Source organism: Vulpes vulpes, chromosome 8 (genome assembly GCF_048418805.1).
Source record: "Vulpes vulpes isolate BD-2025 chromosome 8, VulVul3, whole genome shotgun sequence".
NCBI lineage: Eukaryota > Metazoa > Chordata > Mammalia > Carnivora > Canidae > Vulpes > Vulpes vulpes.
In genome coordinates, this window is record NC_132787.1 from 50932892 (window position 1) to 50948064 (window position 15173).

Genomic DNA, 15173 nt, shown 5'->3' on the forward strand with positions numbered 1-15173 from the left:
CATCCGACTGGTTGGCACTAGAGAAACAGAGCTGGATCCACTGTATGCATGTGGTTTACCAGGCATAACTACTTTCTCAAGAAAGAACTGCCTGGCATCACCTCTTCTAGAGGGAGATCATAAGCAAGGCAGATACTTAGGACATTATGGACCCACCAGTACAAAATCCTAAAAACCTACACGAAGGCACAGATAGTGGCCATCCTACTGACCATTTTCACCACCACATCCTCAGCACTCAACAGTGTTTCAGAAACCCAGGTTCCCTCCATCTTTGGTGCCACAGCTACTGGGACATAGGAGGCCTCAGAGTTAGCACCAGCAGCCAGGAGAAGAGAGAAGAGAAACTGTGTAGTTTGAATAGGGAAAAAAGAATGAGTGAATGAATAAGCATGTTCTTGATAAATATTTAATGACAAAAAAATAGGAAAGAAAGGAAGGAAGGAAGAGAAAAAGATAAAAGATAAAATATTATGAAAAATAGAACATATAATTCTATAATCAGTGTGATCACAATTTAAAAATCTCATATCAAAAACAAAAAAAAATTACTTATTTTTGACAATCTTCAGCACCTCCTACCCCTTCACTAAATAACTACCTCCCAACCCACCAATGGGTTAAATCGCTATTTTCACAGCGATTGTGAAAATTGGTGACAGCCACCAATGGATTAAATGGCTACTGTTTGCCAATTCAGACTGATGGCTGACAACTCTTCAAGGAAAAGTAGATGTGCTCCACTGGGGTAGAGAAGGCTTCTGAGTTCTTTCTTCCTATTGCATTGCATCTGGAACTTTTTCTTTGCTGCCTTCTTTTTTAGTGAGCAAATTTTATATTTGGGGAAAGGTGGGAGAGACAGCCTGGATCCAGATCCATTGCATTGCTTCAACTCATTTTTTAATGAATTTGCTTTAGGGATCATTTGAGAATGCCCTCTGGATTCAGTTTTTAAAAATCCCCCTCCCTCTCTACAAATCCTCAAATTATACATTTGTATACACACACATATACATATATATAGTGGATGTATAAAAAGACTAGAAAACATAAAAGTGTTTATCTTTTACAAATAACTGTTTTCTTTCTCATACATTGGTATATTTTCCAAGCCTATGACAAGAATGTAACCTTTTTTATAATCAGATTTAAAAGTTACAATAAGTGTCATTGTTACTTTTAAAACATCCATCAAGTGTTGCCTCCTTCAGGAACTGCTCTGTGACCACTCCAAGAGTCAACATTCTCAAAGTATCCCCTAGGGTCCTACACCATTCACTGGGCACTGGATTTTTAAGATTTTATTTATTTGACAGAGAGAGAGAGTGCACACAAGCAGGAGAAGCAGCAGAAGAGGGAGAAGCAGGCTCCCTGCTGAGCAGGGACCTCCAGGGGTCAATCCCAGAACCCTGAAATCATGACCCGAGATCATGACCTGAGCCCAAGGCAGCCACTTAACCAACTGAGCCACCCACCCTGGGACCACTGGATTTTTGCCTACCTATCTTCCAACAAGATTTTTAAAAAGATTTTATTTATTTATTTGAGAGAGGACACAGAGGGGAGGAGGGGCAGAAGGAGAGGGAGAAGCAGGCTCTCCCATGAGCAGGGAGCCCCATGCAGGGCTTGATCCCAGGACCAGGGATCATGACCTGAGGTGGAGGGCAGACGCTTAACCCACTGAGCCTTCCAGGTGCTCCTTCCGACAAGATTTGAAGCTCTTTGAGGGAAGAAACTCTGAATCCCCGTGGCTACCACATACAGTAAGCATTTCTAAAGCATTGTGGATCAGATGAAGAGATCAAGTAAGGCATATACAAAGTCAAGTGTTCTCATTTGATAATCAGTTGCATCTTCTCTGGGACTAAAAGGATCCAGGATTTTCTCCACTCTTCACTGTAACCTGGGGCCTGGGAAAAAGGAAAAACTCGGGAAGTATATGGCAAGATTTTGAGGAACTTCTCCCATGAACAGTCACCACCAGGGCTGCAGGAACCCAGTTATGAGTGAGAGCTGAAATGCAAATTGGGTTTTCCTAGCGAGAGCCAAGATTAGTCACATGGTGGCAGTTGGAGGGTTCCCCCAGTCTATTCATTCCTTTGGGATCACTCACTCCACTGCTCTCAGGACCTCCCCTGGGAACAAAGGAAAACCCAGGATTTGGGACTGGGCCCTATTCCACCAACAGCTGCTAGTAGTTTGCATTTAACCCTAAACCCCAGTTAAAATAAATGGGAGGAGGAGGGAAACGCGATGCATTCACTAGGAAACAAGTTTTCCTTCAGGGCTTGGAGAACCAAACAGGCCAATGAGAGGACAAAAAAGGGGGCTTAGAAACTTTGGTCTTAACTTTGTGGATTACAAAAGCGAAGCTGAACGCATACACACAGAGGGGTACAGCCCTTGTGCCACAAAGGGTGTGTGTGGAGCGGACAAAGCAAACAGCAGGGTGCATGCCCCCCGCGGGGGGCAGCCGCCGGCAGATACAGGCTGACCAGGGCACCAGCCGCCGGGAGGACCCTGACTCCCGCAGTACCGGCTGGAAATGAACTCCCAGGGCAGCGGGTCCCCGAACGGCCGCCCCCACCGGGGTGCAGCCAGCACGCCCGCCCGCCCCGCCGCACGACGACTGGGCTCGGAGGTCCCTGCGCGTTTGCTCTCCAAAACCAACCCGAGGGGCAGGGCACGGCCGGGGTGGGGTGTCCGGAAACATCCGCGGGCCCCCGGGGAGGAGGAGACGTTCGGGGCAGGGCTCTCGGCGAGGTGCGCGCGGGCGGGGGCGGGGCGGGGCGGGCCTGGGGCGGGGGGACAGGAAGGGCGGGCGGGGAAGGGGTGGGGTGAGCGCGCACGGACACCGGCCCAGGCTCCTCCCGCGCCCCCCCCGCGCGTACTAAGGCTCCCGCCCGCCGCGCTCCGCTCACTGGCCGAGGGTCCCCGCCAGCCGAGCGTGCCCGCCGCGCCTCGCGCCAAGGTGAGTCCCGCCCGCCGCCCCCGCCGCGACCTGGCGCCCGGGAGGCCCCCTCGGCTGCCGGGCCCCGCGCGTGGCCATCCCGCCCCCGGCCCCGGCCCCCGCCCCCGCCCCCGGCCCCCGGAGAGGCGGGCGGCGCCCCTGCGCGGGTCCCGGCGGGCTGCTGGGGGTCGGCGCCCCGCGGCCACTGCGCGCGCCCTTCTTTCCGCCTCTGTCCTCCTCCCTTCTTCCTACTTAGCCACGAGGCTCCCCAGTTATCCGAAAGCCCGCTCCTCCCGCGGTGCTGGCCGGCACGTCTCCCTGCGCCCCGGCTGCAGGCTGACCCCTGTCCAGATGGGCGAGGCCTCGCGCTCCGGGGGCGCTCGCTGCTCTGGCCCTCGCCTACGCGCTTCGGGCTGGGCTTCCTGTTGTGCGTCTGCAGGTCCGTTTGCGCTCTCTGAAGCTCGGCTAGCGGGCGGTGGTGCACGGGGGGATGTACGAAGGGATTTCTCTGCCAAAAAGGATTCCCTGCTTGCCATCTTAATTAAACTAGTGGGAACTGTAAAGTGGGGAAGAGCAGCCTTGACGAAAGATCTCTCAACCCAGGTTAACCTGGCCCAGGGCAATGACACGGAGGCGCACCGTTGGTCCCGAGTCACAGCTTGAGCTTAGCTGAAGGCATGGGGCTTCGTGCAGCCCTGGACACTGCTAACTGTCCAGTTGGCCTCCCCCTAATTGAAACCAGGACTCTGCTATGTTGGGTGGGTGGGGCTGGTGAGGGAAGCTGAGCAGTTTATAAACTAGACAGAGCAGAGCCCTGGGCCAGACCCTGACGTACAGTAAGCCCACCCTCCTCCCTTCCCGACCCCGGGGAGCTGGGAGCACCATGCAGGGTCTGGTGCCTCACAGAGGGCTCCAGACTCCCCTAGTGCAGCCCTGTGACTCAGCTCTGAGACCATGTGGGTGTGGCTCCCAAGGGTTCCAGATACTCTCTGCAGATGGTTGGGACAGAACACTCCCTGAAGGAAGAGGGGAACTGTGCCATCGCAGAGGGCATTTTCCAAGAGGAAGTGAGTCACACCAGGACTGGCCAGCTATCCGGAGAGGTTTCTTGACCGAGCTGTGGGTGAGGGCAGCAACTGGATTGGCAGGTCCCCAGTGAGACACCTCTGTTGAGTGACCCGCCTTCTGGCAGTCTGCCTCAGCTCTGCTTGTGAGGTAGCTCTTCCCGCTAAGATGTTTTTAGCATTTGCTGCAGGTCCCCACCCCTGCCCTTCCTGCGGCTTGAGTTTCAAACTACCGCAGTGGATTTTTATACCCTTCAGGTGAGGCCAGGCGCTTGGAAACACCCTGACAGTGATCTTTGCCTCCAACATGTTTCAGCAAATTGCAAAAGATACTACCAGAGGCTGGGGCAGAATTGAATTCATAGAACTCGTGAAATTTCTTCATCCGCCCTGCCCCCGCAGATTCCTATCCTGTTTCTATGTAATCATGTCTCCTCAATGGCATATGCCTTCCTTGACAGCCACAAGCTACTTTCTTCATCATAGTCCTTGGTTCTTCAAGTTTTCTTCAGGGTGTACTGGACATAAAGTACACCCAATTTCTAGGTGATGCTCTTCCCTGGCTTTTCCTGCAAACAATATCAGATGGGCCTTTCCCTCCCATGTCTGGCCTTGGACCAGCCTCTCCAGCAGCCACCCCAGTGAAGTCAGGCCTTGGGCTGGGTGGAGCTGACACATGGAGTTTTCTCATTGAAACTCCATGGTTTCCAATGAGAGTTCCAAAAATGTGGCTTGCTTTTCGAGCACTACCCACTTGATATGCCCTTGGACATAGCCCAGTCTTTCAAAGTTGAGGAAAACAATGGAATCTTTTCAGGGTTATGATGTATAAATTAGCACTCGGAGTGCTCGGAAAGCTGGAACAAAGTTTTGGCATCTTTCTTCAAGCTTTTCATTTTCCTGAGGATTCAACAATTTAGGAATCTCATAAGAAAAGCAACGAGAATGAATTTCCTTACTTTTAAACAATTTTCAGCACTTTCTACCCCTTCACTAAATAACTACCTCTCAACCCACCAATGGATTAAATCGCTGTTTTCACAATGGCTAATGTTTGCCAGTTCAGGCTGACATCTGACAACTATTCAAGGAAAAGTGGATGTGCTCCACTGGAGTAGAGAAGGCTTCTGATTCTTCCTATTGCATTGCATCTGGAACTTTTTCTTTGCTGCCTACTTTTTTAGTGAGCAAGTTTTATGTTTGGGAAAAGGTGGGGGAGACAGCCTGGATCCAGATCCATTTCTTCTGAAATCTCTTTAGGGATCAAATTCAAGAATACTTCCTGTGTTCAATTAAAAAAAAATTTTTTTTTTCTTTTCAAAATCTCCTAAGTAAAAGGAAGGAAACCTCAAACACATTTTTAAATAACAGATGTTTGTTTTTACTGACACTCTGCCCATTATTTTCTGGGTGGGCTGTAAGAGAACTAGGGTATGGATAAGACACCGAAGAGCAAAGTAAAGCAGACCTCTTGCTCTTTAGAAGTGTCCTTTTTGAAATTACAGTTTGGATCTGGGCAGGGGTCCAGAGCAAACATTTGGGATTGCTCAGGAGCAGACAATTTTCTAAGGAGGCCTCCTGCTTCCTACTACTACCAGGAGAATTAAGATGTACAGTATTGTCAATTTCATTCTTACCAATTTATTCAGCAGGCTGTGGGAGGGCAGGCTGCTCAAGGAACCCACAACCTAGTGGGGAAAGAATCAGAAACAATTAACTAGAATTCTGGACATATTTTTAAGTAGTATGCCAGTAGCTAGTGAACTCCCCAAAGACAAGCACCATGGAGAGGGAGAGACACCCACGCACACACGTGTGTGTGTGTGTGTGTTTGTGTGTGTGCTTGCCTGCCTAACATCAGGCCGTGCACAGCAGGTGCTCAGTGTAGGAAGACCAGATGGAAAATTTAATTCCCACCACTGTAACTAAATTTGTGAAGTCCAGAATTCTTCTCTATAGAGAAAACTACACAGAGAACACTACAGAGTTCTGAGTCTCCATCTTCAAAACCTCTCACCCTGGGAAACAGGGAGGATACACAGACATCAGAATAAAATGACTCAATGAAAAATATGAGAATGATGAGGTAGTTACAGCCTGTTCAGCTCATAGTGAGAATCCAAACACAAGAAAACAGCAAGAGTGAGAAGAGAAAGAAAAGTCATGTTCAGGGGCTGGCCAGACCTGTTTAGCAGGACACATTTTTTTTTTCCGGCACCCATGAAATGTGCCGTCTTCTGTATCCTCTGTTCTACTCACAGGCACTCCCTGTGGGCCTCTTCCCCAGCTCTTCCAGCTTCACATCCTTCTGCTGAGCTCTGAACTACAAGGTTTTCAGTCCAGACCTGGATAGCCACACCTGCACTTCAGCAGGTCCTACCAAAGGGCTTGTCTGATTTATTCATTCACTCACTTAGCAAATTCTTATTTTGTGGTTCATAGAACAGAATAATTCACAGTTCTTAACCTAGAGGATCTTAAGTTTGAGAGAGAGACAGGGAAAAGATTAAATGTATTGAGTGTTTCAGGTGCAGGACTAGGTTGTCCCTGGTGCAGAGAGGATGCTCCACCTCTTAGCCCCAGGCCCAAGGACACCCCAGTGAAAATGGAGCAGAGCATGTCGGGTGATTGAGGGGATGGATTCAGATTCAGGTCCTTGCACTTGGCTTCTTGAGCAACCAACAGTCAGACCTACAGTCTGCCCCACCTAAGATGGGAGGGCCACTGACTCAGTGGGGCAACTACCGCACTTGAGGAAGAGCTCCGTGACTCATCCACTAGCTAAGAGAACAGTTGTAATCACAGCTTTTCCACCTTTTCCTTCATCTGACTTTAAAACTAGTACACCGGCTTCTTTAAAACAGGGGTGCTTGGGTGGCTCTGTTGGTTAAGCCTTTGGTTCAGGTCATGTTCCCAGGGTCTTGGGTTCAAGCCCCAAAGCCCCACATCAGTGGGCTCCCTGCTCAGTGGGGAGTCTGTTTCTCCCTTCCTCTCTGCCCCTACCACCCACTCATGCGCTTTCTCCTTCTCTCTCTGTCAAATAAATAAATAAAATCTTAAAAAAAAAAACAACAACAATAATTTGCTCATAGCCCTGGTCAGTGCTCTCTGGGCATTGGTTCCTGATGAGACTGTGGACATTACCTCTGGTTTTCAAAGCCATTCACCTCCATGAATTTAGATTCCTGGCTAGTCATGTTTCTGTGTTGTTATTTCAAAAGGTCTCCCTGACAAAGAGTCAGCTGGCTGCTGCACTTATGGCCCATTTGTTAAAACAGTGAGTGGGGAGGAGGAGATGAGGACCCAGTGGGGGCAGGCATATGGCTTCAGAGAGAAAAGCTTCAAAATGAATGTGGACAAGGAGGGGTGGGATTGGAATGACCTGAGACCTGAGCGTTCACTCAGGTGAGACTGACCTCACTCTCTTGAAGAAGATATTCAAGGGTGGTCAAGGTTTCCTGCTTACAACTTATATTTTTTTTTTGAGATTTTATTTATTTATTTGATAGAGCACAAGCAGGGGAGCAGCAGAGGCAGAGGGGGAAGCAGACTCCCGATGCACAGAGCCCGACACAGGACTCCATCCTAGGATCCTGGGATCATGACCTGAGCCAAAGGCAGATGCTTAACCAATTGAGCCATCCAGGCGCCCCATACCTTCTATTTCTTAGAAGTTCCTAAATGAGCCTGTTCTCCTGTTACAGGAGTCCTTTCCCTGCTGTGTCCTCTTTCTTCTTTGGCTTTGAGGTGCACTTTCCTTCTGCTCTGTGAATTGGGGGAAATGGGTGTCTGGCAGCCAGTACCAATTTTGGGGATCCTGGGGCATTGGTTGTGAAGTACTCCACCTCTCTGAGCTTAGACACAGGTATTTTTATACCTCTGGTTACTGACTCTTCTCCTGAGCTGTTTCAGAACTGCGGTGGGATCCCGTATCTTTTTCTCATAGGTGACTTGTTCGGTTCAGTTCTCTTAAATTGCTGGACTTCCAGAACCATCCAGGCAAGGGCAACTCCATCTAAGCACTGTGGGTTGCCATCTAAAACCACATGGGCTGGAGCACCTGGGTGGGTCAGTCAGTTGGTTAAGCATCTGACTCTTGATTTCAGCTTAAGTCATGATCTCAAGGCCATGCAATCCAGCCCCTCTCCTCTCTTCTGGCTCTGAACACTGCTCAGTGGGAAGTCTGCTTGGGATTCTCTCTCTCCCTCTCCCCCTCCCCTGCCTAAGATAAATAAGTCTTTAAAAACACACACACACACACACAGGGGCTGTGTAGGAAAGGAGGAAAAGGGTGTGGCTCCCCTGGAATTCATCTCACAGTGGACCTTGAAGCATTAATTTGCTGATGTCTCCAAGAGAACTGCCTTCCACATGAATCATACCAGATTCTGGCGAGTAGCATTCTCTAGAGTAGCACATTTCTTGGCATGCTGGTTCCTGCACTTTTCTGGGGATTAAGGGGGTAGAATTCACAGTTCGTAAGTATAATTGCTCAATCACCAACTAGCGCCACCTTCTACACTGTAAAAGCTAGCATTTAGAAATCTGTGTTGAACACAGATATGTCAGTAGCAGGAACCAGACCCAAAACCTGTTTCTGCTTTCTTTTGGCACTCTTACAGCAGAGGGGAAGGTGCCAGCCTCTCCTTCAGTCTGTGCTCAAAACCTATTCTTGAGAGGCAGGGTTTGGGGGTCTTTTGTTTTTTGTTTGTTCTTGGAATGGTATGCTACAGTCTCCATTCAAGTTCACCTGTTTTCTCTCCATTAATGTGATCTTAAGTGATGTTAGCCAAAACTGTGCTCTGACCAAAGCGTCCTTCCAATCAAGCCATGATCTAGTGAGCTCCTATTAAGTATCAGGCACTGGGTCTCAATATGATACATGCCCGCAGATCATTACACCTGAATATAATGATCTGACATGTTTCCTTTCCCTCCTTTTTAAAAAAAAAAAAAAAAAGATTTTATTTATTCATTCATGAGAGATACAGAGAGAGAGAGAAGCAGAGACCCAGGCAGAGGGAGGAACAGGCTCCATGCAGGGAACCCGATGTGGGACTCATCCAGGGACTCCAGGATCATGCCCTGGGCCGAAGGCAGGCGCTAAACTGCTGAGCCACCCAGGGATCCCCCATTTCCCTCCTTTTAAACAGATTCTTATGGAAAGTTCTTGCTCTCCCACTGTGCCTCAGACTGAGAGTGGCTCTTCTGTCCTTCCTGCCAAAAACCAGGTCCCCAAAGGAGTTAGGATATACCGTTACTTGTTCCTTTTCAAGAAACTAGATCATGAGCTGTGGGTAGCTTTGAGAAACTGCATTTTACTACCAAAGATGCAGATGTCTGCATTGCAATCAATAACAGGTTCAGACCTTCAGTAAAGAATACACACCCAGCAGACAAAATTCATTTGTAAGCTGGTTTCTATTTTTCTTTTTTTCCTTCTAGAGAGCGAGTATGTGCCTGGTATGGGGGGTGTTGTGGAGGGAGAGAGAATGTTAAGAAGACTCCGTGTTGAGCTATACTCAGTCTCACGACCCTGAGATCACAACCTGAGCCAAAACCAAGAATTAGACATTCAACCAACTGTGCCACCCAGGCACCCTGTTAGCAGATTTCTAAACCTAGACTTACAGTGAATCAGGTTACCTAGTTAAGCTTGGAGGGTTGAAGTTTTCAATATTAACCAGGCTTGACTGTGTGGGTTGTTGGTATTCAGAGACATCTAAGAGCCCCATTTACCCATGCCAAGAGAAAAGATGAAACCTCTCCTCTTTCAGTAGATGCTCTGTCAGTTAAGAAGAGGGAACTGATCAAGTGATTAGAGTTTTTATTCCTCATTAGGTGATTTATGCAGAATGAGTGGGCAGCTAGACAAATTCCTGGAGGGTCAGCACCAATACCTGAGGCACCCATTTGCATCAGCAGCAGGCCCAACACCTGGGGTGAACTGGGTCTCACCTTCAATTCATTGGACTTTAGAGCCAGAAAGGGTTACATGAGTGACCTAATCATTTTCCTTCCATTTACACACAGAAGACTGGCAATATGTGTGGCTTAAAAGTTCACATAAACTCTTTTCTTTATGTCTTTTAAAAGGTTTCAACAGACCTCACCAAGATGCCATCTCAAATGGAACATGCCATGGAAACCATGATGTTCACGTTTCACAAGTTTGCTGGGGATAAAGGATACTTGACAAAGGAAGACCTGAGAGTACTCATGGAAAAAGAATTCCCAGGATTTTTGGAAGTAAGTGCTGAGAGGCCCAGAGAGAACCAGATATGAAAACCAGAGCTTGTATGGCCTGGTTGATTTTCCTTCTGCCTTCCATCCCTTCCTTCTAGAGGCCACTAGCAGAAAGGTGTCTTTGTTCATTTATCTATTAGACATTATTGAGTGCCTACTGTTTCTAAGATATCGTACAGGAAGCAGATGATAGAGAAGTCCCTGCCCTCAAGGAGCTTACAGTTTGGCAGTGAAATAAGGCTGCACACAAATAACCACAAGACAAGCTCGAGTTACCTGCATCCATTGAGACAGAGACAAAGAAGAAAGGCCTCTTGCCAAAAAATCATCAACCAGGACGTGGCTACCTCAGGTCATGAACCTGGCATTGGAGATGCCATATCGTGGTCACATCCACTTTGAGCAACTTGCATCTCTTCTTAAATCCCTTCAGATAAAGGCTTTTTAAAAATATCCTTCCTACTGTAATCTATAAAGGAAAGGTGTCGAGCATCCGCTGAATGAGACCCAAGCATGACTCCGGAAAGAACTGCTTTCCACATTGAAAATGCAGTGAGAATTCAGGAGCTTAGCCTGAGTCCCACAAACTGAGGGGCCCGTTAGGGCTAGGAGGGGACCCTGCCCTCAGTTCAGACACCTCACTCAGGACATTAGCCCACAAGGCACAGTTGTCCTTTTACTGGACAACTTCAGGACATGGTTGTTGGATTTAACTGAAGGTGAAACACTGCTTGACAAACAGCGTGAAATGTGAGCCCCTCTTTCCCTGCTACTACCAGGGTCATTTGAAAGGATCATTACTGTGTATGGTATAGAAACTGCATTAGCCTCTAACAGGGTGAAGGGAGATGACGGTAAAAGGCTAGTCCTGTCTCTTGTCATCTGCCTGCTGGTTAGCACATAAGTCAAGCCTCTGACTCCCAACTTAGTAAACACGGGGTTTTACAGTACACTCTGATTCACATGTCACCAGTACCAGTTAAGTAAACAGACAACCTCGCTCTGGTCTTACAGCTGCAGTTACCACAATGCTATCCGAGAAGGAGTTAGAATATGTGGCTGCTCTGCTTTTGTACATCCTCTGATACAGCCCCAGACCAGGAGGTTTAAGATCTAGCTTTGCCCTAACACTGGGCAGATTGCTTTGGCTTTCAGGGCCTCAGTTCCTGCCCCTGTAATGAGAGGGCTGGACATGATTACCTCCACTCTTCCACTTTCTGTGATCCTTCTAGGAGCATAAAATGCAGAGGCATGTGTTCATTATGGGCCTGCCCGTCACACAAACGCATTCTCCATGTACTAAACCCTGGTTAATTGTGCTGGTGTATGAAAGTAGAAGCCAGGATGAATATAACATGAGGCCTTTCCCCCTGAACACTTCATGGCATGAGAAACATAAAGAGTGTGTGTAGAACGGAGCACCAAGCATGGCAGTGTAATTTATCCTCGCTGTGGGTCACAATTCTGTAGTTCCACACCCAGACTTGCTACACTGACAGCATTCTGTTTCTGAAGCTGACCCCCTGTGTTATCCAAATTTCACTTCTGACCACAGCCAGGAAGTTGGCGGTGAAGCCAGAATTAACGGAAGCCCACCTGAAGTGGAGGCGGCCACACAGTGAGCTGTAGGTTATGGCTTCAGGTGGAGCTTATGGTACTCAAGTAGGAAATGCTGCTGCTTTGTCATCAGGGGCTTTGGGGTGCAGTATGGAAACATCCAGCACACCTGAGACACACAAACTCACTGGATGTGAGCTCCCTCCCTCACAGACACAAGCAGTGGCATTAGAGACTTTGCCTGAACACGTTAGCACCTCCAGAGGCCCACATTTCCCTCCCTGGTCAATGGTCTGGGCCCTGTAGGAGCAACCACTCTTCCTGCTTCTTACCGTCCTTACTAGGAAAAGGAGGGATCTGAAACGTATGCCCTAAATTATCTTACTAGATCTTTTCTTAAGGAGTTTCCTTTTCCGAGGATTTGACCACACTATCAGAAATAGGCACTTGTTAAGAGAATGTTGGCTGACACTACAAAATGGGGAGTTTAGGGTGGTTCTTAGGCAGAGGCCTGTGATTTTTTAAAATTGTGGAAACAGCTGAACTAGAAGCCATGCAGGTGAGCGGGTCATGCCAGGTTCACAGTGGGAGACACAGTGGACTGAGAATTAGGCGGCCAGGTCTGGCTTCTCTGACATGAATCTCCTCTTTTTAGAAGTAGGCAGTTCCTAAGATCCCTATGATTATATGAAAGGACCACAGAAACTTTTTCCTGGCTTAATATATGAATTTACTGAAATCCTCTCTCAAGGCAAAAAAGTACATTTAGGTAACCTCCAAAGATCACTTACAACTAAAATGAGTTCAGATAATTGGAAGATTATATTAATGGCTGTCAGTAAATCAGAGAAGCTTGTCACAGTAACCATTGACTGATAATTCTTACCTTTGTTCTTTTTTTTCAGAATCAAAAAGACCCTCTGGCCGTGGACAAAATAATGAAGGACCTCGACCAGTGCCGAGATGGCAAAGTGGGCTTCCAGAGCTTCTTTTCACTAATTGCTGGGCTCACCATTGCATGCAATGACTATTTTGTAATACACATGAAGCAGAAGGGCAAGAAATAGGCACCATTGAGCAACACTCCGCCCGGAGTGAGGTGTCCCAAAGGGTCTCAAGGAATCTGTCCCACAGCTTCCCCCTGTATAAAGGATTCCATGAGCAGATCAGGACCCTCAGAAAATGTACAAATGAAATCCAACCCCCATTTGAGAAGCAGAGAAAGAAAAGTCAGTAAAGGAAAGCCAGATAAGCTTTTGATTTTTATATTGCTTATTGCATCCTCTTACCCTCAATAAACAAATTCCTTTTTTAGTTCCTCACTTGAGATGGAATGTTCGTTCCTTCTTCAGAAATGCTTGGTCCCTGCTTCATTCCTGAAGAGCCTGCATGCCTTAGAACTGGCAAAGTGGGACAGCCTCTCCATACAGGCTCGGAGTCTGACTTCTCTGATTGATCTGCCCTGTAACTGTGTCTAGCTGAGGGGCCCAAGTCCAAGGATTGAGAGATGGCACTACAAGACTATATCCTAATTTAATAATTACTGAGCACTGTCTTGTCTAGTTAAGTTCCAGCAAGCTCTTTGGACACCTGAGATGTCAGAGTCAAATTTTCATGCAGTTTCAGCAAACTCTCAGGTAAAAATAAGTCATAGAATGACCATCAAAAAGCAGAGTCTGGTGTGATGCTTCAGTAACAACAGTACATTAACATACGTTGAGTTGTCACAAGATGTCATGGCTGTATTGAGGTGACAGGAAATAGGCTAGTACTACTTACAGAATGGGGTAGTCCTTTTCTGTCGAAAATGAAGTGCCGGTACTAACATCTTAAAAAGCAGCAGAATGTTTCTCCCAGCCCTGTCTGTGCCTATTACAAGTTTTGGCTTATGTGCATTATGTGCTATATAGTTATTAATAACACAATGTTCTATCTTTATGGAAAGATGATGTATGAATTGGATCATGAAATTGTTCCAATTAAATAGGTCAGTGAAGATGGAAACATTTGTTCTTATGACTGGACACATCAAGATAATTCTGGGGAAAAAGTTTAGTACAAAGTCATCCATCATCACAAGGAAAAGCATGCAAAAGGGAACAGGGAACAGGGTAGTCAAAATCTAGCTTTGAGGAAAAGAAGCCTGTAATAAAATCAAGGTGGAAGATAAAATTCCAACCATTTTATTTTGTCTCAGCCAAGAAATGAACGAGGTGAGACAACCCACAGCTTTGCAGCTACAGGGTTATATCAGGTTTACAAAAAGGGACTTATTATAAGTTATAAACTGGAAGGGGGTTGGCTGGCTGAAGAAACTGACCCCCAGGATGCCACATCACAGAACCGGGCTGCTGAGGGGCCTGCTGGCTCCAGAAGCGGTCTGCTGAACTGGGAAGCCCTTGCTGCCACTAGCAGCTCCAGAACCACATGACCCAGATGCCCATTTCCCTGCCCCTTTGCACACAGACCTTGGCTCCCCATCCAAGGCTCAAGGAAGTAGATCTAATGAGCAGAACTTGTTACATCAGAGCCTCAACTTCAAGGGAGCCTGGGATATAAGAGTTTCACATTCTCCAACCTCTGCACATTAGGAGTTGACCGATCTACTGTGTCTGCCACAGTGATTCTTAATTCTTTTTTTTTTTTTTTTTTTTTTTTTAAGATCTTACTTATTCACGAGAGACACACAGAGAGGCAGACACACAGGCAGAGGGAGAAGCAGGCTCCCTGCGGGGAGCCCAATGCAGGACTCAATCCCAGGACCCCGGGATCATGCCCTGAGCCAAAGACGGTTGCTCAACCGCTGAGCCACCCAGGTGCCCCTGATTCTTAATTCTAAGGGAAGTCTTCTGAAGGTACCTCTGACAGGTACAGGGAATGGAGAAGAAACTGACCCATCACAGTCAAGCAAACTCTGTACAGGATGTATATCAACCCAGGTGTACCCCATTAGTTCACACCAACTGCCTCCTGGGGTAAATGTGTTTACCAAGTATTATAAAATTGGTGTCAATTAACAAATGAGCAAATGAAATTGTAACACATGGATGTTACAGTGGGCTCAGATGTCTCCAGGTCCACAGCAAGCTTTCACACTCTAAACCTCTTTACCTGAGAACAGAGAACTAGCCCAGGAGAGATTCTGGGGTTAGGGCAGAAGTTTCATTTCATGTTCAGAGTGGGTATGTAGATCACAAAAAGTTCTAATGCAAGGTGTTATTCCCAGATTCTGACATTCAGAATAGTACCCGATGCCAAGGAATCATCTGGGTATGTGTGAGCATGTTGGAGCTGGTGGAGAAGGGGAGAAAAACACACCGTATGTTAGCCCCATTGCTCAAAACAAAGTTGTGAGC

The 15173-nt window shown here is 47.4% G+C and overlaps 1 protein-coding gene across 1 annotated transcript; it reads left to right on the forward strand.

Moving 5' to 3' along the window:
- The first annotated feature begins 2807 nt into the window (after positions 1–2807).
- Positions 2808–13821, forward strand: S100A10 (S100 calcium binding protein A10). The gene is made up of 3 exons (XM_072766505.1): positions 2808–2971; positions 10111–10263; positions 12723–13821. The coding sequence occupies exons 2-3, from the start codon at positions 10132–10134 to the stop codon at positions 12882–12884; spliced, it is 294 nt and encodes a 97-aa protein (XP_072622606.1). The 5' UTR covers positions 2808–2971; positions 10111–10131; the 3' UTR covers positions 12885–13821.
- Positions 13822–15173: the final 1352 nt, after the last annotated feature.

Coding starts and splice junctions, on each gene's coding strand:
- S100A10 (XM_072766505.1), top strand. CDS start 10,132: ATGCCATCTCAAATGGAACATGCCATGGAAACCATGATGTTCACGTTT. Junction 10,264..12,722: donor AATTCCCAGGATTTTTGGAA/GTAAGTGCTGAG, acceptor CTTTTTTTTCAG/AATCAAAAAGACCCTCTGGC.